The 19,827-nt window shown below is 41.3% G+C and overlaps 2 protein-coding genes across 2 annotated transcripts; both read right to left on the bottom strand.

Annotated features, from left to right (window-relative positions):
• Nucleotides 1-8: 8 nt before the first annotated feature.
• On the bottom strand, nt 9-7,206 carry mavs (mitochondrial antiviral signaling protein). Its single transcript, XM_030044349.1, has 5 exons — nt 7,120-7,206; nt 5,265-5,387; nt 3,810-3,990; nt 2,542-3,275; nt 9-1,695 (listed from the first exon to the last, which is right to left on the bottom strand). Exons 2-5 carry the CDS (start codon nt 5,385-5,387, stop codon nt 1,075-1,077), a joined length of 1,659 nt encoding a protein of 552 aa, XP_029900209.1. The 5' UTR covers nt 7,120-7,206; the 3' UTR covers nt 9-1,074.
• Nucleotides 7,207-16,005: 8,799 nt separating this feature from the next.
• LOC115354436 (probable G-protein coupled receptor 151) lies at nt 16,006-17,724 on the bottom strand. The gene has a single exon (XM_030044831.1). The coding sequence runs from the start codon at nt 17,546-17,548 to the stop codon at nt 16,412-16,414; it is 1,137 nt and encodes a 378-aa protein (XP_029900691.1). The 5' UTR covers nt 17,549-17,724; the 3' UTR covers nt 16,006-16,411.
• Nucleotides 17,725-19,827: the final 2,103 nt, after the last annotated feature.

Below are 19,827 nucleotides of genomic sequence, written 5' to 3'. Positions count from 1 at the left end.
CCGCTCGATTCAATTTCATTCAGTTTTATTTATTAAACTGTCAAGTGCATAGAGACAGAGCATTGAGATTTAAAAATCAGCATTACACTCACCACAGTGAAGGCATTGCGCCTTGTACTGGCTGTCCAAACATCCCCCTTGACATTCCTTGTGTACAAAACATCCTAATTTACACTATTATTTTCTGACATTTCTTGTATAGACAATGGTTTACAATAAAATGCATAATCTCTCACCTCACAGACCTCATCACACATACACCCTTGGTTTTTACTGGAAAAAACACATCTAAAATATCTCCATCGGATAATAACCAGACATTTCTATAAAATAATTTGAATAATTCTGCAGAATTTTAAATGAAATTATACAATATTTGTCTGATTGGTTCTTAATGAATGTTCTGATTATAATTTGGAATAACATGACAAAGCTTGAAAATATCGCAGATATATCACTTTTGTAGGCATTATTATGAATACATTTATATACAAATAAATACAAACAGTGCATTAGCTATTACCTCTAGGCCCAATTTCAACTAACCACAGGGAAGCTAAATTATGGCGTGCTATGTGGTTAATTTTTCTTTCACAGTGCACATCCAGTGAATTTCGTGGCCTTGATAGGAGTCCTTTGCTGGAGCCTACAGCCTTATCGAGAAAGTGCTTATCAGACAAGTGGACACATAAATAGTGCTATCATCAATACACAGTACCAGTGTACAAACTACACATGTGCAGCAAGTACATACATGACCTGAGATCTTAACCCAGTTTCAACAAGTTCCTCAAGTGAACTAAAATAAAAAAGCATGTGTTTTTGGTCTTTGCTCACTGTAGGGCCATCTCTATTCAACATTCAAGAGACAAAACATAGTCCAACTTAACAATGAGCTGATAATCAATTACATAATCAAAGTTCTGGAAAGTTAGCTATAACTATGGGTAAATATTTAACAGCTACCTCACGCCGTCACAGTCCAGTGACCACGATAAGGCATTGCACCCTTATTATCCTCTTTCAGAAGCCTTAAAACATAATCTTGCCTTCCTTTTAAGCAGTAAAATCCCCTTACTTCTTGAACTTCCACGCCATCATCAGTGCACAGACACCCACCCCGGCAGCTGTCAGATAGTACTTTGTATTATCTGACATGCTGGTGGGAGACGTCTTGACCTCTGACTCATGCAGTGCAGACGCAGCGAGGTGGCAGTTGTCGCCGGAGGGGCCACCAGGTGGTGGTGCAGAACCGGGTTTTGTGGTGGCCTGGCCGTTGAGGATTTGAGCGGATGGTCTGAAGATTTGGCCGTCTTGATTCTGGATGGACGGCTCCTCGGCCACCTGAACCACGTTCACCAGCACCTCCTGCTCCCCCAAGGAGCTCTGGCAGACGGACTCGTAGTGGTTCTCCTCCGGTTCGTTGTGGTGCAGGGGCTCCGCCGCCACGCCGTTCTCTTGGCATGGCAGCTGAGGCTCACTTATTTCGAGACGGTCACTGTTCCCTGAGTAGGGTTGCTGTTGGGAATTGGGTGCAAGGATGGTGGGACTGTGAAGATTTGGTGCGACGCTGAGCAGTTGGCCAGGCTTGCTCAGGCACACGTCGTCATCGATGAGAGCGGCGGCCGTCCTGTCAGCACCAGCCGCTGGGGAGGGTGTGCGTCTGCTTTCTGTCTGCTGAGTGTTGTTGATGGCCTGCAAGAAAAATCAATGTCATAAATTTTTTTTAGCTTGACAGTTTAGATTAATTTTTAAAACATATCTGTCCCTCTAAAACATAGATGGCACATTATCTGTTCAAAATTAGTCAGGTGTCAGTTGAAAACCTTGTGATGCAATTTTTTTAATGTGAATTAAAATTTTGCATGATTGTGATTTTTGGCCTTACATTGTTGGTATATTTCTATCTCTATAGATAAATGCCAAGACATCAAATTGAGAAATTTCCAATGGAGTTTGACAGTACATCAAGTTTTATATATCAAAAACATCAACATAAACCATTAGCTTCTTGCTTCAGTCCCTCAGAGTCAAAGAGATTCAAAGAGGATCAAAGAGCAAGAACTTCTCTCTGAATCCGCCTTTTTTTTATCATATCATTTAAAAAATTTTTTTTTTTTTATCATTTTTATCATAGAAGAGGCAGAGATACCAATTCCTCCTAGCCTCAACACACAAGAGTCTAATGCAACTACAAGATATGTTGCAGTTTTAGTAAGAAGCATGTCAAAATTCTGGGAAACTAAAAAAAAAAACAAAAAAAAAAACAAAAAAAAACTTAAAATAACAAGGCAGTTTAAGAGAAAAGTGGGTATGCCAAACCAACAAAATTCACTGCTCTATCACATAAGTTTTACAATGCACTGAACATCAAATATTGAAGACATCTAATAGTGTAAGAATATGCATTGGTGGATATTTCCTTTACATAATAAAATGCATGGGTTTCAATCAGAAAACCTTACAAAATAAATAGTTTTCACCTGCCAAAGTTTTTTTTTCTTAAAGTAACATTAATTATCTTGACTTTCTGAGATTTACCTGTGCGGCCGTGGGATCAGACATTTCTTCAGGCTGCAGGACAGCAGGAACTACTTTGTCCACAGGTGGGACTGTTTCCTGGACTGGTGACCTCTCTGGGGTGCTCATGGTGAAAGCAGCTCCAACTGTCTTAGCCGGGCTTGCCTGAGCAGGAGCCGGACTCTGTGGTGCTCTGTCTTCTCTGGTTGCCGTTTGGACAGGATGAGGCGAGGATGGAGCAGCTCTGTCACCCTGCTGGACGGGAGGTCCTGCATCAGTGGTCACCTCAGAGTTGAGCCCCGACACCTCTCTGTCTGCTGCGTTTGCTTTGTCAGAAATTGGATCCTGGTCACCGGAGCCCTGCTGGAGATCCACCTCCGAGTTTTCCTCTGGCTCCATGTGAGCGTTAATCCCTTTTTGTGTCGGTGGTGGTGTGGCGGCCTGACGGCTTTGGGTTTCAGGAGAAGGAGGAGGTGTTGATGGAGAGGTTTGGAGTGACGGTGGAGGTTCTGAGGAGGATGCAGCCTTGGGAGCTTCAGTGGCCGGGCTTGGATGTGCTTCTGGCTGCACAGTGGCTTTTGGAGGGGGTGAGGCCTGGGAGGTGGGTTGCGGAGGAGCTGGTGCCTCAGATGGGGGAGAAACAGCAGCTTGAGTGTTGCCATTCTGCTCTGGAGTGGCCACCGGGCGAGCGGCAGGAGGTGCTGGATGGACATGTGCCTTGATGACGGTGGTCGGAGGAGACGGTGGTTTGGGATCTAGGATGAAAAAAATAATGCTATCATTTCAATCGGTTTTGACTTTACACGACTAAAGCTAAACAGGATAACGAATTCTCTTTAAGGAATAGCTCACTTGAGGTGAAACTTCAGACATTATCTACTCATCTTCATGTCAAAGTTCACTATTTTTTCTCCAAAAAACATATTTCAAGTGTTTTGTAGGCAAGTGACTGCATTTTGGGTCAAAAAGTAAATTATTTTCTCCTATAAATTAGAGTTTTGACCTACAGAGTGTGAATTATGCTGCAAAAGCAGTTCGGAAAGCTCTAAAAAGATGGACAATGGTGGTCAATAGTTTGGAGAAAAGCAGACTTTATCACAGTTACAGGTGATAAATCACTGTGTAGTTTGGGTAGTCCTCAAACCCCAATGGATTTTTGACCGACATGCGGGTGAATATGTAATGACTCAATTTCTTTAACACCACACCCAGCAAATTAAGCACAGTGTTTCTACCTTGTCTACTAGATCCTCTACATTACATTAAACGAGGTCATAGCCTTGACTTACTGTTGGAGCCTTTCAGAGAGTTGTACTCGGCTCTGATCTCAGCGGCTATATCGGTATGCTCGCATGCCTCCAGCGCTGTGATGAATTCCTCCGGCCAGTTCTGCCTCTTCCGCAGACAGTCCAGGAGTGTCTGCATGCCAGTGTAATTCCCGCTACTGTCTCTTTTCGCCTCTATTTCCTCCTAAAGACAGTGTGTTTGGAAAAGATGGGTCACAAACAGATAAATCAACCAATAAAGGTCATAGTCCTGACACCTAAACAACATTAAGACCATATGTTGTTATTAAGCAATGTAATATGTGGCAACTCATTAACTAATCATGCTGATAATTAATTGTATGACTAACTGTGATTTTCTCTTGTGACAAACAAGGAACTACATCACTGTCTTTCTTGTTTTCTACTGGTTCTTATTCCTCTGTGTTTCCACTACACTACAGTAAATTGTTCAGTAAGTGCACTTGCATTAACAACGTATTAAAGCCATAGTACCCATCAGTGTATTATCTGCTGTCATTATGAATACTTTAATGATGCTGATGGCCAGGGTTGGGTAGAAATGGAATACTGGTATCCATGAATAGCTTCTAGTTTTAGTAATAATGGCACTATTATAAATACAAAAAACATGCAACTGCGCATGTGTTAACTGTGTTACCTGTTTTTTTTTTTGGTTTTTTTTCTGTTTTATTGTGTGCACTGCCTTGCACCCCTTTTTTTTTTTTTTTTTTTTTTTTTTTTTTCCCGGGTTAGGGATGGGGATGGAGTAGGTTGAGGGGAGGGGGGGACTGCAACAGGGGACACATACCAAGGGTAACTTATCTTATCCGACATGTACTGTAACATCTACTGCCCCCTGTGAAAATCTCTTAATAAAAAATTGGTCAAAAAAAAAAAAAAAAAAAACATGCAACTGTATTCTGTTATATTAACTATAAATGATGCACTCTTGTTGAGGACACATTAAAAATATAGGGTTACTTCTGGGGGGAAGAGAGAGCGAAAATGAAAGTGAGGAGCTCAGAAAGCCGTTTTTAAAGGTGGCAGGTGCATGCAAGAAAATCTGTGCCTGCATGCAGACAGGAAGTACATTTCCTGAACGTTGCCATCTTTCGGTTTTCTGATTTGTAACATACTATCTTACCTCAGATTTCACAAAATAAGATGAAACGCATAAAAAAAATCAGAATACATGACAGTGTTTTGGCACTCCCTTGGATTAAGTTACTGACAGCAATATTTGATTAAGTAATGACTCACTGCAATGAAATGTTTATCTGGGAACGAGTTACACCCGTCAGCACCCACCTACACTTTGTATCTAATGCGTCATAAGTATATACTTAATCACAGTACAGACCAACACTTTGGTAACATAAAACAAATCATCCAGAAATCCAATTAGTGTATTACTGTCAGAGCAGGTATAATCAATAATGTCCCAGTGAAGCTCACCCTGTCAGTCTGAGTCAGGCAAGGCAGGTGGGGCACAATTTCTCTCGTTTTGACGTTGCTCGCCAGGAAAGGCATCTTCCGCCTCAAGAAGCCGTTGTACAGTTTATCGCTGGCGAACGACATCTGCGAAACAGAAGAGAGAGTGCATGTTTTAAAACAAAGAGGCAATAAACTCTGTGACACAATCTGAGATTATTCTGCAAAAGCTGTCATCAACTGTGTAAGGACAAGTTTGACTACTGACATTCACTTTCTTGAACTGTACCACTATTCCTTGGCATTCACTCCATGTGAGATACACTGACAAGGAATGAACATTTTCATAAAACTATCTGGAAATTCCAGTGACGAAATCGTCTTAATAGAGCCACTGATTTTATTTTTTACACTCAACAGAACTAGAAAGTGAAAGTGAAAGTGATAACTGGCCAGCATGGCCTGGTAGCATTTCCTTTCTCTTTAGCAAGGGAGAGTTGGGGGATTACCCATTTAAGGATAAAAGCTCTCTAGTCAACCTGAGACTGTCTGCACAATCACACCCATTTATTCTCTTCGAGGGGAGGAAAACACCGCTGCATTTCAAGGTTGTGAATGCGGCCGGTCTGCAGCAGGAAGAGGCTGAACTGGCCCTGACTAGTAACTGATTAATGATCTCCAGACCGTGGTTTAATATCTACAACTGCTCAGGGAGTTCCAGAGGCTCAATTTCAGTGTCTTCATGTTACTGCAAAGACACCCCCAGCATATTTCAGTGGCCTTTCAGGGCCAAAAGGAAAAACAAGGGCACATTTTGTATTGAATACAGGTTAAAGCCCTCACTCTGTTGATAGGTACACAGCCAGCTGGAGTAATCTGTTGTCAAGTTCAGTCAGGGGGAACTTTTTCCAACGGGATATCATTTCACTACCAGCCTGCGTCAGACTGAGGAGCCGTGTTAAAGTTTAGTATGATGTGAGACAGCGGCAGTCTGGCTTGCGGTGACTCAAGACGAAGACGTGAATGTCAGAAGGCAGTCAGCAAGGAGCAAAGTCTTCCTCATTGTGTCATTACGGGCCTAGAAGCTGTGACTTACGGCTTCACACACATTCTTCCAGTTATTGTGAAACAGATATTTGAAGTGTTATTAATTCTGACAGTGGAGTGAAGTGATGACAGATTGCAGATTAACAGGACAGATGAGGTGGTGGGAGGGGGGAAAAATAGAAAAAAAAAAAAAAAAAAAAGAAAAGCACCTTGACACAAGGGCAAATGAAGCACAGCTCTGCCAAAAGAGTGACCTCTAAGCGGGCAGGTCATTAATGCATTTTCTTGCCAGACTGCTTGGCATTTTTTACACCTTAGATCATATTTCATGCATAGCAGCTCTGTTTGGGTCAATTCTTACAGCTCCTGCTCCAGTCTTACTCTGACTTTACCTATAATAAAATAATAACCTTCCAGTAAACCAACAAGACAAGACAATAAACTTGTATATGCGGTATGAGGAAATTACAGTCATAACTTCTCAAGCCTGTTTTAGGGAGGAAAAAAAAACATCTGACTAAGAAAGTTGGCAAGAAAGCACACAAAGCTGCACACAAACCACAAAGACGACAGGGAAGTCACTGTAGCATGTATGTCACTCAATAAAAAGTGCGTATGGAAAATTGTACCCACTTGTGCAACTATGTTTAAAGCTATTATCACACCCAAAGTTGCTGCGTGCTATTTAAAATCAAGTAACACGATGCAAAGTTGCCAATGTCAGTGCTATTTCACAGGCTGGCGGGCTATTACTCATTATAACATTCAGTTGCACACAAACTATGTGTCATTTCGCACAGGATTTAGTCTCAAATGTCAGTAGTGGGCTCACCTTTCGTGTCTCGGGGCGTCAGCAGGTCGTCTTTCCCTCTGAATCGCTACTTGTTCTTTCGCCAAAGCCTGTGCACAGCGGTCTGTGTGGCCGTGAGTGCAGCGCACATCTGCGCAGTTTGCTTCACCCGCAGACCGGGGGATCTCGATTGCCATTGGACGACCGCGCTGTCTGTCAAAGGAGACGACCAATAGGAAAGCTGTGGTCCCCCTGCTGGAGGCGGGAGCTGCTTAATCCCAACCACAAACGTGACTTTTCCTCCTCGGCGCTGAGATGCCAGCTAAACCCCCAATAGAATTAGACTGGAGCGCGACTTCTGGTTTACATCTGTCTCTAATCCCTAATCTCTATCCCTTCACATGCAGGGTGTGTGTGTGTGTGTGTGTGTGTGTGTGTGTGTGTGTGTGTGTGTGTGTGTGTGTGTGTGTGTGTGTGTGTGTGTGTGAGGCAAAGTGCAAACTGCTTTTTCCTGGCATAAAATAGGACATAAACCAGATTGAATAGATGACCAAGTGTATTTTTAGTTGTTTGTGAAAAAAAAATCTGGTATTTAACAAACAAACAATTAAGAGGCACTCAAGCAGATTAGCAAAGAGCCAGCATTTCCGCGAGGCCTTCACTATTTCATACTGAATATGTTATATATCATATATCATCATATATGTTGGCCTATACACACATTTATACGTCACCAAAATTGTTTGCATTCTATTTTAATGTCTGATAGTTTTATTGTTTCATCATTTATATATTTTATAGCTTATTTTACATTGTATTCATGTTGTTTCTTTGTTACTGCTTATATGACATTAATACATTATTATTACTTGTGCATATATTTGATTCTCACCCTATGTTGATCAATAAAGTTCCATCTTCACCTCAACCTCATAAATTAATATACTCTGTGTAGCGGTCATCATTAATTATTAGTATTAGTACTGCATTATTGCTGTTATATCTTTGAAATGCTCATCAGTGGTTAAAGGCAATGGGTGGGGCGCTCATAGGCCTCTTACATCTGCAGTTTTTTACATAGTTATTGAATAATAAAAACATAAAAGTTAAGTGAACTGGAGCGAGGCACAGTTTTATAGCAGCTGAGCGGCATAAACACATGGAGAATGTGAGTCATAATAAACTGGGACCATATTCAGTGCAGATCCTGGCCTGTTCTTATGTCTAACCAGAAGATGGCGCTATTCATTCATTCTCTCAGGAGTGTGCAGAGCAAATGGCCAGTCCTTGTGACCCCCTCAAATAAAATGACCCCGGTGATGTGCACTAAGAGGACATCAGTCTTTGCATGACAATAATCTTATTTAATGCACAGGCCTGTTAACCAGCTGTAACGACATGAACGGGGCCCCAGTGATCTGCGTTATTGGAGGATTATGGGAGGATAATGACATCAGCGGGATCAGTCCTGTTGCTTCATTATACTGTAGTTCAGCTAAACAAATGCATTACGAGGATCAAACAATGACAAATAGTCGTTGAATATAGAATATTTAGAATTAGTGCGATAGTGCAGTATTAAAATATGCAGTATGCAATTTCTTTGATGGACTGATAAGTGAAAACTGTGTATTTTTAACTGCAGGTGATTGTAGATCCTGGTCAGTTCAGTTTAATCAACTGAACATGTAAACGGAAACGGTGGTTCATTTACTAATGGTGTAGCTTTTGTTGTCAGTGATTTCTCTGGGCTTTGTGCAGACATACAGCGTTTTTGTTTTTTTCTGAATCTGAGCTGGATTCTCCTCCTGATTTAATTGCATTAAAAGTATCATGACCGTCGCTGTTCAGGTTATCCTTTGTCCGCCTGACATTACTGTGTAATTCCAACTACGGTGTCTTTGTCCTTGCAGTATGTTGCTGTAGCAATAGTTTTAAGGTTAAAGAGGAGAAATTGTATTTAAAAGTTGGCCATTGAAAACGCTGAATGATTCAAAGTGATAATGTCATCTTTTTTTTGTCTCCATCTTTTTTGATAAGCGCTCACTGCTGTGGTGTTTCTGTACTGCACCTCCTAGAGATCACCTGTCATTCAAACAGTGTGGGCAGGATGGTTACATCTCTGTCTTTGAATTTTATTTTTTGATTTCTTTTTTCTGCTTCATTAGACAGTCACACTGGAGAGAGGAAACACAGGCCAGAGCGAGCCATGGTGGCTTTCGCTGCTCATGTTAACGACCAAGGTCTTTTTGTCAAACCAAACAAACCAGGAACATAAAGCACATCGCTTCCTGTGCAACAGAGGATATACATCAGGAAAGACTTATCAGTCACCGGCTATTTAGAGCACTAAAGCCAGGGCACCCTGGTGGTTCACCTGGTGGCTCACCTGATCCGGCCTGAACTTGTGCCATCCTCACAGCCCCACCCCGTCATCAAACACAGCAGAAATGTCTCCCAAAAGAAAAAAACTCTGTATAATCAGTGTTGTATATCTAATGGCAATAGAAAGTAGTGAGACCGAAGTGTATTTATATGAAAATATCATTCAGTTTTATTATTATGATGATGATGATTCATGTTGTTTTGCACAATTTGAATAAGAAAACTGTCTTGCTTCTGTCAGGATTTCTGTCATTCATGTGTGTCTGCTGAAAGGAAATGACAGATGGTGTAAAAATGCACCTGAAGCGCTTGACTCAGATTCTGATTCAGGTTTGCATGTAAAAACCAGACTTGGGGTCAAGTGGTTTAGTCTGTTTCAGTGTCAGACACCGTGTGGTTCGCCTCACATACCGAAACAATGAGCACCATTAGTTCAGAGAGTCACAGGGAGGAAGATGAAAATCAAAGTAGCCAACTTACCTGGCACTATCTAAACTTTCCAGGATATAATGACACCCACTTTGAACATGATGCAGGTTAAAACAAATGCTGAGAGTCATTTGAAACCTGTTTGACCCATGTCTGCTATAAACCCTTTATACCTTGCAGGGCGAGCTCTCCATGCCAGGAAAGAGGCTATGGCTGTCAAGTGAAACCTCAGTGGTGCCTCAGGCAATGTGAACAAGCCATCACGGTTGAGTGGGGAGAAAAAAAACACACCATCTACAGCTGAATGAAAGAGCAGGACTGCACTCTTTACATTAGCCTTTGGGGTTAAAACTACTGGTCAATATACATATACAAATATAATGCTATGCAAATGTTTCTGAGCGTCGCCTTTATCAGTGAATTATGTTAGTCTGGCTGATGACATTTTAACCTGACTCCTCTGACCTAACCCTATAAATCCCGTATGCATATTCCCCAACAGCAACATCTGCTGCAGCTTGTGGGATAAAAGAAAGTAATCTCTTACTGTATGTGAGCCTATATTAACCATCATATCACTGCTTGTTATTTTTCCCTGTCTTCTGCTAATAATGTTTATTTGGTTCTCAAAGGTGCATATACGAAATATTAAGAGCATTAAGAAGTTCATATGGAGGGCAAAAAGTAGGTGTGGGATTTTGCAGGCTTGCTTTAGTTGCTTCTTTAAAGCTTTTTTTTTTTTTTTTGTTCACCAGATTCTTGAGTTATAAAGTTTGGTCGACTATTCCAGTGAGAGGTTGCTCTGTACACAACAGTTTTTTCATTGCACTGATCCTCAGTTGAGGTGCTGTTATGTGACACCTTTTTCTGAGATAACATTGCAACAAGTAACATAGCAATTGTGCTACTTGCAGCACAAACCAATTCACAAACCAATCTTCCTTGTGTTTCTCGGTGTTTTCGCCTTGCTTTTGCCTCAATCTCCCCTGTCTGTCTCACTGTGTCTGTCTGTGTTTGTGTGCAGCGTGGGTGTGGTTCACTCCTTCCTCCCCGGCTCCTGCTTCACCTCCTCACCTTTTAGAAATCATTTCATCAGGATGAGAGCCGCAGCACTCCTTACACTCAGGCTGTTTCTCTCTTGGCCATTCAAGCACAAGTTTCTCAACTTATATTCTCTGATTTAAACTTTCTCTCTCTGTGTTTCTCTATGTTGAAGATCCCTCATGCTCTCCGTGTCCCCTCGTCCCCCCGGATGTACTCTCCTTCCTCCTGACCTTCATTATCTCCACCAACATCTTCCTGCTAACTGCAATAACTCTTCATCATTTGCCTCCAACTCTGTGTCAGTGTTTGCATTTGTGTCCAGAAAAAAAGAACACAAAACAACAAACAAAATAACATAATACAATTTACAACAAATGTACAGTATATACATATACAGATATAGACTGTACATGTTAAGTATAGCAATTTATAATACTGAAAAATCATTTCTGCACCTGCTCAAATTGAAGACTCCATCCTAACGCAAGGAAAGATAATCAAATAACACCGGGCGAATGGCATTTATAATATAATAATCATAGCTCTGCACCCCAATCCTTCAATATTATCCGGATCTCCTGTTTATTTACCCCGGAGCCTTATCATTTCTGAGAGCCTCGGAGAGCCTCTTCACTTGATTTGCTTTCATAATGAACACCCCAGTGTGAGTTCAGAGCTTGTTGAGATCTCATCAGCCGAGGCGGAGACGGATAACCTTCACCAACAAACTCAGAAATCCCCCGACTGTACGAGGAAGATTTCTTGCCCTTAACTGTGTGTACACTAAAAGAAGGTCTCCGGCATTCACTTTGTGTAAAGCGGCAGTCAGACGGCACAGATCGGAAATGGGACTTTATGGACTTTATCCCCCAAGGCAACTTGATTACTCTTATGCCATTATTATGTTTATATGGTGAAGTAAAGCAGAATGTATTAAGCATTGTAGTTGCATTGCACAGCATTACATAAGAGGCTGCTTTAAATGGTTCTTAGAAATTGCCATCATATACATGGTGTATTGCCAGAATCTTGTAAAAATGTTGCATACAATTTACTTTCATGAGATCTGAAGAGATATTTGGCAACAGTTTTCTTTTTTTTTTTTTTCTGAGTGTGTGAGTGTGTGTGTGTGTGTTCACCCAGGGCGGTATCTTACAGTGAGAGGAATGGGAGAGGAATCTCCTAGGAGAGATAGCTGAAATGGTTGACTTGTCGCAGATTGCTTTGGGTTACAAGAGATTTTCTTGGCCCGGACCCAATCCACTGATGAATGCCTAAAAGAAAAGTCTCTGCTTGAACCTTTACAGTAAGTGCACAGGATCCAGGATATTGAATATTGTAAGCCCATAACCATAGTGAGTTATGGGCTGTATTTCTTTTCATTACCAACAATGAAGATGAGGTAGAAATACAGTAGAGCACCACACACATATTTATGTATACTTGCTGCACCTTTTATTGGCTTCTTTACTGACACGCCACATCAGTGGGGGGTAAATAAATATTGAAGAGTTATTACCATAATTGAAGAAATAATTATGTGTGAGCTGAGTGAACCCAGCCTCCAAACCATTAATGATGATCAGCTGAGCAGAAAGTAACTGGGTAGGTAACTAGATAGGAAACATCACCCCTACCTCTCTCCCTATAGGTATAGACTACTTTAGCTAGCAGTATACTAATTAGTATATCACTAACAGTATGACATACTAATTATTAATGTTATAATTCCTCCACTTGCTCCCAAGATCCAGTTTCATTCATTTCTTCCTGACTTTTTTGCAAATGCAAGATGTGAGGGAATGCCTAGGAGCAATTCATGGTTTTAATTTGAAAATGTTCTTTTTTTCTTTCTTTCTTTATTAATTTAATTGTTTTTTTTAATGATATTGTCAAAATCTTTTCTAACAATGAGCAGTCTACATAACTCCATGTTTGAGAACAACAGCCTAAATCTAACCTTTCTTTTCTTGAAAGGACCCTTGAAAAGCTTTTCAATAAGGAATGAGTCTCAATGCATTAAACGTAAAGAGGTGTTATATAATCTACGGGTCCTATCAGCCTCTATCTGTGAGCCGTAAGGCCTGAGACAACACGGACTCGTCCCTGGCACACTCACATTTTCACACTAGAGTCAAATAAGCTCGCTAATTAGAGCAGAGCTGCAAACTGAGACATAAAGATTTTTGGCTTTAGAACGAGACTTTAAAATAAACTGTTTTGTGACTCTGGTTGCTTGCTGGTAGCACTTTGAGCGCTGATGGGGAGACTGGAAGGCTCTAGAAATGCCAGTAGGGAAGTAAGGAAAACCAAAATAGTGAGTTTTGAACTGTAGAAATCTCAGCAGCTTGAGGTGAATCACTGGCACTGACTGACCAACAACTCTTTTACTGTAACACCACAAAGGCATTGTGGTCATTTCATGCTCTGAGGCAGTAAAAATTATCATTATTGACTCTTTACCTCATCACTAAAATCTGATTAATAATTTCATCTTTCATTGTACCTGGGGGTTTGAGTCCTGTTAACTCACTGGCTGAATACCAAGAATACAAACAGTCAAAGGGAATACAATGAGACTGTACAGTGAGATGCTTGTTTTAGACCAAATTAAACTACAGATGAAAAGAACAAAGCTTTAATCTTAAAGCCAACATGTTTTGGCTACAATAACCTTCATCAAGATCAAACACAGCAGCATCACCAGAGCACTTTTCTGCAATTTGAGAGGCGTTTCAACAGTCTGATGTTTTCTGTGAGAGAGAGACTCTTAAAAACCTGTTGTCTAATTACGGGTAGATCAAACGACTGTAGCCAAACTGGAAACAATGGAGCGGTTTTATCAATAATGTAGATGAAGGCAAGAAAAACTGAATACAGTGCACCCGATTTGTGATGGCACAGGCCTGCGGTAAGGATCAGATTTGACTTTATTTCTGCTGTTTGTCTACAAAGCTCTAAATGGTCCAGCACTACAATGCCAAATATCAGCCAGTGTCTTTCAGGTCCTCTGCTCCTCTTATTTTATTTATTTATTTTTCCCAAGGATTAAGTCAAAATTAAATCAAAAGCTTGTGAAGCTGCTTTTGCTGTCTGAGTTGTTTGGGCTACCAGAGAAAGAGAAGAAGAAGCATGCCTTAATAACTAACCTCTTTTAAAAGAAGGATGAAAATTTTTCTCTTAAGCCTTTGTCTCTGGTTTTTCCCCGTGCATAGGAGTGTATGTGTGTGTGTGTGTGTGTGTGTGTGTGTGTGTGTGGTGTACATTTTCCCTATATGTGATATATATTTTTATCCCAGGTTTGCACTCATTTTTTTTTTTTGTTTCTTTGTTGTATTTATTTATGTATTTATTTTGTTGGTTAGTTTAGCTTTGTTTTGTTTTACATGAAGCACCTTGGGTTTCCCTGTGTGTAAAATATGCTAAACCAACTTGACTTGACTTGGCTGGAGGCTAAATGTCAGCTCATGGCCCCCTGAGATGCTGCCCATGAAACCGGTCATTAAAGTCAGATCTGCATCATGTATTACAGGCAGATATTAAAAGCTTTGTATGATCTTATGGCACATTACTGCTAAGGCCATCCTTCATACTTAAGTGATTTATTATGTCTTTAATCTAACAGTTAATTCCCTGTCCTACAGGAGTAAATATAATGCTTGTGGCATGCTATTAATAGTCTTAGTCGACTTAGACATTTTTAGTAAATCAGTTTAATGGTTTTCACATTTATTTTCCTCCCCATTTATTTTCTTCCCCGGTGTTAGGACAATGCTGGTCACCAAGCCTAAAGGTCAGTTTGTCAAATGTATTTTTGCAAGGTGCAGTAATAGATTTGTATGTTATGGGTTGCACAATAGGCTGATATTTAAAATATATATATATATCATTAAATGATGTAATTTAGCATCCTGATGTGGAGAAATACTTTAAAAATACTGTGTAAAATAGAATGAATAATTGAAAGGATGGAAAAGTGTACCAACAGTAGGTATTTGAAGACTTGGTCCATTGTTAATGAATAAATTATGTCCAAGAGCACAATCACGCTGAATAGCCTTAGAGCTTCACCTTTTTGCCTTCAACATATAACCTTTCTCTCCGCTCTGGCAGACTAAAATGTCAAAGCAGCTGGGGTGTCAGAGCCACGGGGGGCTGCTGCTTTGGTGGTAAACACACAGACGACTAAAAACCAGCGAAAGGTTACATCATTATCCCTGTTCATGCCATGATGGCCAGCTGACCATGCTCTATACACTGCACCCTGTCCAAATGCAAGCCAAATCAAGCAAATCTAACTTCTTATGACTTACAAAGCCTGATTTTGACATTTTAACTGCTTTGAAACTGTGAAGGAACTCATTCACTAAGCTGAACAATGCAACTGTTTGATTAAAAAAAAAAAAAAAAATGGCATCAATCTGAGAAAGGTGCCTGTTCTGAATTTTTTATTTGGACTAAGACAGTTTTGCATTGGGTAAAAATTGACTTTATAGAGTGTTTTGACCTTCTTGACATGGAAATGAAGGATGTAACAGTGAAAAAAGCAACTCCAAACCACTTCAAATGTCATTTGGTGACAAAAAAAGTTGTGAACTTGCAGTCTAATCCAAGTGGGGCTGCTGCAGGGATTGATGCAGGGATAATGCAAATACACAAAGAATACAGTGGCCGAGTGATGCGGTTTTATGGTCACTATGCCTGCATCAGAGCATCTTTGTCTGTCAGAGTGCCTGAGACACTGTCCTTAAGAGCAGTGTGTCATTCATAATGATTTTTTAAAAAATGACCAGGTACACTACTAACCTACTTGCTGGTGGCATACTACTTCCACTAAAACATGATTATTGACTTGACCTAAAATGCAGCTGGATTAGTTGTGAATTTAATATGGGAAAATGATTTCAGTTTTTTTTTACAGCACATGCCATCTCAAAACCTCCCCTGAATTAAATGGAGAGCTTTGCCTGTCGCATTGTATTTTATCCGTGATTAAGGTTGGGTTAAATGTTTTTATAGCCCTTGGAGGAAAAAAAAAAAAAAAGAGAGAGAGCAGTCTGCGTTTGAAAATGTTTTAATATTCATGTTATGCATCACACACAGTCACAACAAACCCGTTGATGCTCAAGTGTCCTGAATACTTACATGTAGGCCTACATAAACGAGTTGTAACAAAATCATGTAGCATACACTTCCAGCGTTGTGCTATGATACATTTTGCAGTGGCCCGCTATAACAAAGAGTCAAAATCCATAGAAATGTACGCATATTTGCAGTAACAACAAAACATAACACTGTACAAGTTTATTATATAATCTCACATATTATCTCATTTAAGCTCACGACAGCAAACAGGCCTCTACAGCCTTTCAACAAGGGTCTGCACTGAGGGTCAACAAACTGGAACCAACTGAGAACAAGCTGAATTCTGCTATATAAAAAAGAGAAGACACATTCACGTGATACATCATGTTCATTATAACATTTTCTCCTCTTTTTCCCACGGGATTGGATCTTGCTCCTCCTCGACGTGCGTATCCCTGCGCCCCGTCCAGAAGTGCTCCACGTCCGGGAAGGTCTTCTCCTTGTCTTGACAGTTGGCATTGGCGATGGCGTTGGCTCCGACCTCAGCTCCGTTCCCCTCCGTTTTGAGGCAGTTGTTGCTCGGGATCTGTTTTGAGCCCCTGCAGGTTGCGACGAACCACAGGGTGATGAGTCCTTGGCGCACGTCGTCGTACATGGTCATGGAGATGACCGGCGAGAGGGAGCTGCATGCGTAAAGCAGGACCTGCGCGAAGATGACCAAACCTACAGGGGGCTTGTTGTAGCCAAGCCTAATCCAGGTGAACGTACCCCACTCCGGCAGCAGCATGATGGCATTAGCGCCACTTAGACACAGTAAAACCAGGGTGACTTTGCTCTGTTGTCGAGGACTGGGTGCGTGGTTCACCGCAGTGTGCAGGGATTTGGTGTAGTAGGCAAGCGTGAAGACGCACGGCAGCACAAACGTCGCAGTTGGATAGATCTTGTAGAACAGATTCATGAAGTTAGACGCGCACACTGGCATCACAGAGACACAGATGGCAGCGTCGCGGTCGTACGGCTGCAAAGAGGCGAACATCATCTGCGGGATCGGGAACATCATCGACACTATCCAGATGAGCGCCAGGGCGCCGTGAATCCACGCCGGGCTGTAAAACGGTCCTTTAGCGGTGTTGGAAACCAAGTTATGTTTCGCTCTTGTGGTGGCTGCAAGGATTAAAGTTTTTGCAACTACACAAGTGTGCTGGAACCAGTCCGCCGTGCTGCAAACAAAACTCCCCAGCGTCCAGGTCTGCTTGTAGTAGGTGACGGCGCGCACAGGGGCGCACAGCACCAAGATCACCAAGTCTGTTGAGGCCAGAGAGGCGAGGAGCGCTTTGACTTCAGAGCCTCTTCCATTTCTGAAATCACGGATGAAAATGAGCGAAACGAGCAAATTCCCAACTGCTCCCGACACGCAAATTCCTATCAAGATGACAGGCAGGGCTGTTCTGGTGTCTTTCCCCTGGAGAAGTTGAACTCCCCCAACAAAATCAAAAAATGTGACATTTGTTGGTTGTTCAATATTCATTTTCCCCCCGGCGGTTTTCAAGTTGAAGCGTCTTGAGATTAAACTTATCACAAACCTTATTATTATTATTTTTTATTTTGGTTGTTTTAATTCCACTTTTCGGCGCAGATGGAAGTCCCGGAGGAGAGGCGGTGGAGCTGTCCAGGGCGCCGTGGTGCTGAATTGCTGCTTATGGGTTAGTGATCGCATCAGCAAGTGGGTGAGCAGGCTGGCAGGTAGGCTATTTCAAGTGCTGCCATTTAGTGTCGTCAACCACTCACGTCATTTTACCAGGGAGGCTCCAGGCAACAACCAGGCCAAATGTGAAGGCAGCATGACGCGCAGCACATGTAAATCCTCCGAGGAGCATATCTGGATATCAAATGATATGCCTGAGCATGCATAACCAGATAGACTGCAACCAAGAGGAGCTGATGGTAAAGATTATTCATCTTGCACCGAGGTCACTGAAAAACACCGTAACATCAAGTATGCAACATTTCCACAATGTTCTTTCACTGATTTGATCACTAAACACTAAAGATATTAATCATCTTAGTGTTTAAATGCATGTAACTCTTTGATGTCTGTATTGATGCATTGAGAAAACGAACCATTTTAAACCATTGCATCACCTCACATTTTTGGACTTTGGAAAATTAAGTTTACAAGAACTGAATTGCATTTCAATAAACCAAAAGTGGTTTAGCATGAAGTAGATATTGCAGAAAGATATGACATAGTGCGTACTTTTCCATGGCATTGAAAAAAAAAAAAAAAGATTAGGACACAAAAAATGAAACCAACCCACTTCACACCTAAAACCTCAAAAATGAACTTGCATGTGACATATCATTTGCCTTTCTTTGATGTTTTCTCTTTGGAAAATAATGCATTTGGGCACAAAATATGTCATCAACCCACTGAATACCGTAATATGAATCCTTTTACCACAGATATGTTCATGTCGTGGCTCTAGTTGGTCAAAATAGTTTGCCTTTACATGCCAAAGAGCAAAGGAAATACCCATCCAAAGTGCCTGTTAAAAAAAAACTCCATTAGTGTATTAAAAAATGTCACCAATGCACTGCATATCTTTCCATGAGTCAAACCATGAGGCAAACCATTCTGTACTCCTGTTACTATAGAATGGTTTGCCTTCACGCTCCCAAGAGCAATGGAAATACTCATCCAAAGTGTGTAATTACGCTCCTCTCGCACCTCTTTTGAAACCTCTGACCGAGTGCATGGGGCAATTTGCAACACAAAGTGAGATGTGTCGGTTTGAAAAGCATCCAGAGGGCGGAGGGTGGTGGTGTGCATGTGTGTGTGAGTGCGCTGGGTGGAGTGGGGTGTATGTGGAGAGGTGAGGGTGCCCACTCAAATGCTGTCACCTCCTCTAAGAGGGCTGGTTGCTAGGAGACCAGAGCCACCAACACAGTGTGAGGTTAGGAAGGAACGAGGCAGCGTGAACATGAAGTAGTGTGAGACGTGGACGGGTAAACAGAGGCTTGAAGTGACTCTTAAACCACAGGTCCAATGAATGAATCACATCAGCACAACGTCACAATCATTGAGAGGAAAAAAGGCCCCAGTGGTATTTAGTACAGAGCAGACAGGGACGCTATCTTTAGTACCCGTGCTGATCAGGGATAATTGACATGTGGGTTGTGTGTGACTGAGAATGAGAGTGTGTTGATGCTTCCAGTGCTTTTGCTCCCAGGCAGCAAAGGATTCACACTCAGACTCGCTGTGTTTCCACTTGGTGTGACATTAGCAAATCACTCGTTTCTTAAATGCTTTGGAGATCATTTGTGCCATCAACTTCTCATTTCACAGAAGCATAAATTTATGGATCGCAAATATAAAAGTTTGTTCCTTTGCCCATAATCACATTTTACATCTTCATTTTATCTGATATCCAGTGGTAATGTCTCCACATTTGGTTTTTCTGCAGACGTCAGTGATGAGTTGATTGAAAGTTGAGGATCTGTGCTTTTGATAGCACCTCTCCGTTCGTTTCTGCATCATACAGGACAGCAGTTGTTCATCAAAATATGAACAAAGGTGTTTTATTATTGTGGGTGACGACTGCATATCCACAGGGGTTACCGATGAGCGGAGACACAAACAGAGATGCAGGGCTGTTTTTTTCTTTTGCTGTCTGCATGACCACCAACATGTCTTCATGAGCTTTGGCTCTTTGCAGGTCACTTCATATGAAGAGCTTTATTGAATTTGCCTCATAACTTGATGATCCTGTTGAAGGCGTTTTTTTTTTTTTTTTTTTTTTTTTTTTG

This window comes from Myripristis murdjan, chromosome 22, assembly GCF_902150065.1.
Source record: "Myripristis murdjan chromosome 22, fMyrMur1.1, whole genome shotgun sequence".
NCBI classification, from domain to species: domain Eukaryota; kingdom Metazoa; phylum Chordata; class Actinopteri; order Holocentriformes; family Holocentridae; genus Myripristis; species Myripristis murdjan.
The sequence above is the reverse complement of the archived record's forward strand: the minus strand, read 5'-3'. Positions and strand labels throughout refer to the sequence as shown.

Excerpts from the sequence above, each read along its gene's own strand:
- mavs (XM_030044349.1), bottom strand. The coding sequence starts at position 5,387 with ATGTCGTTCGCCAGCGATAAACTGTACAACGGCTTCTTGAGGCGGAAG. Across the intron at positions 3,991-5,264 it reads GCCTGACTCAGACTGACAGG|GAGGAAATAGAGGCGAAAAG; the intron begins GTGAGCTTCACT and ends CACTGTCTTTAG. Across the intron at positions 1,696-2,541 it reads CTGATCCCACGGCCGCACAG|GCCATCAACAACACTCAGCA; the intron begins GTAAATCTCAGA and ends TTTTTCTTGCAG.
- LOC115354436 (XM_030044831.1), bottom strand. The coding sequence starts at position 17,548 with ATGAATATTGAACAACCAACAAATGTCACATTTTTTGATTTTGTTGGG.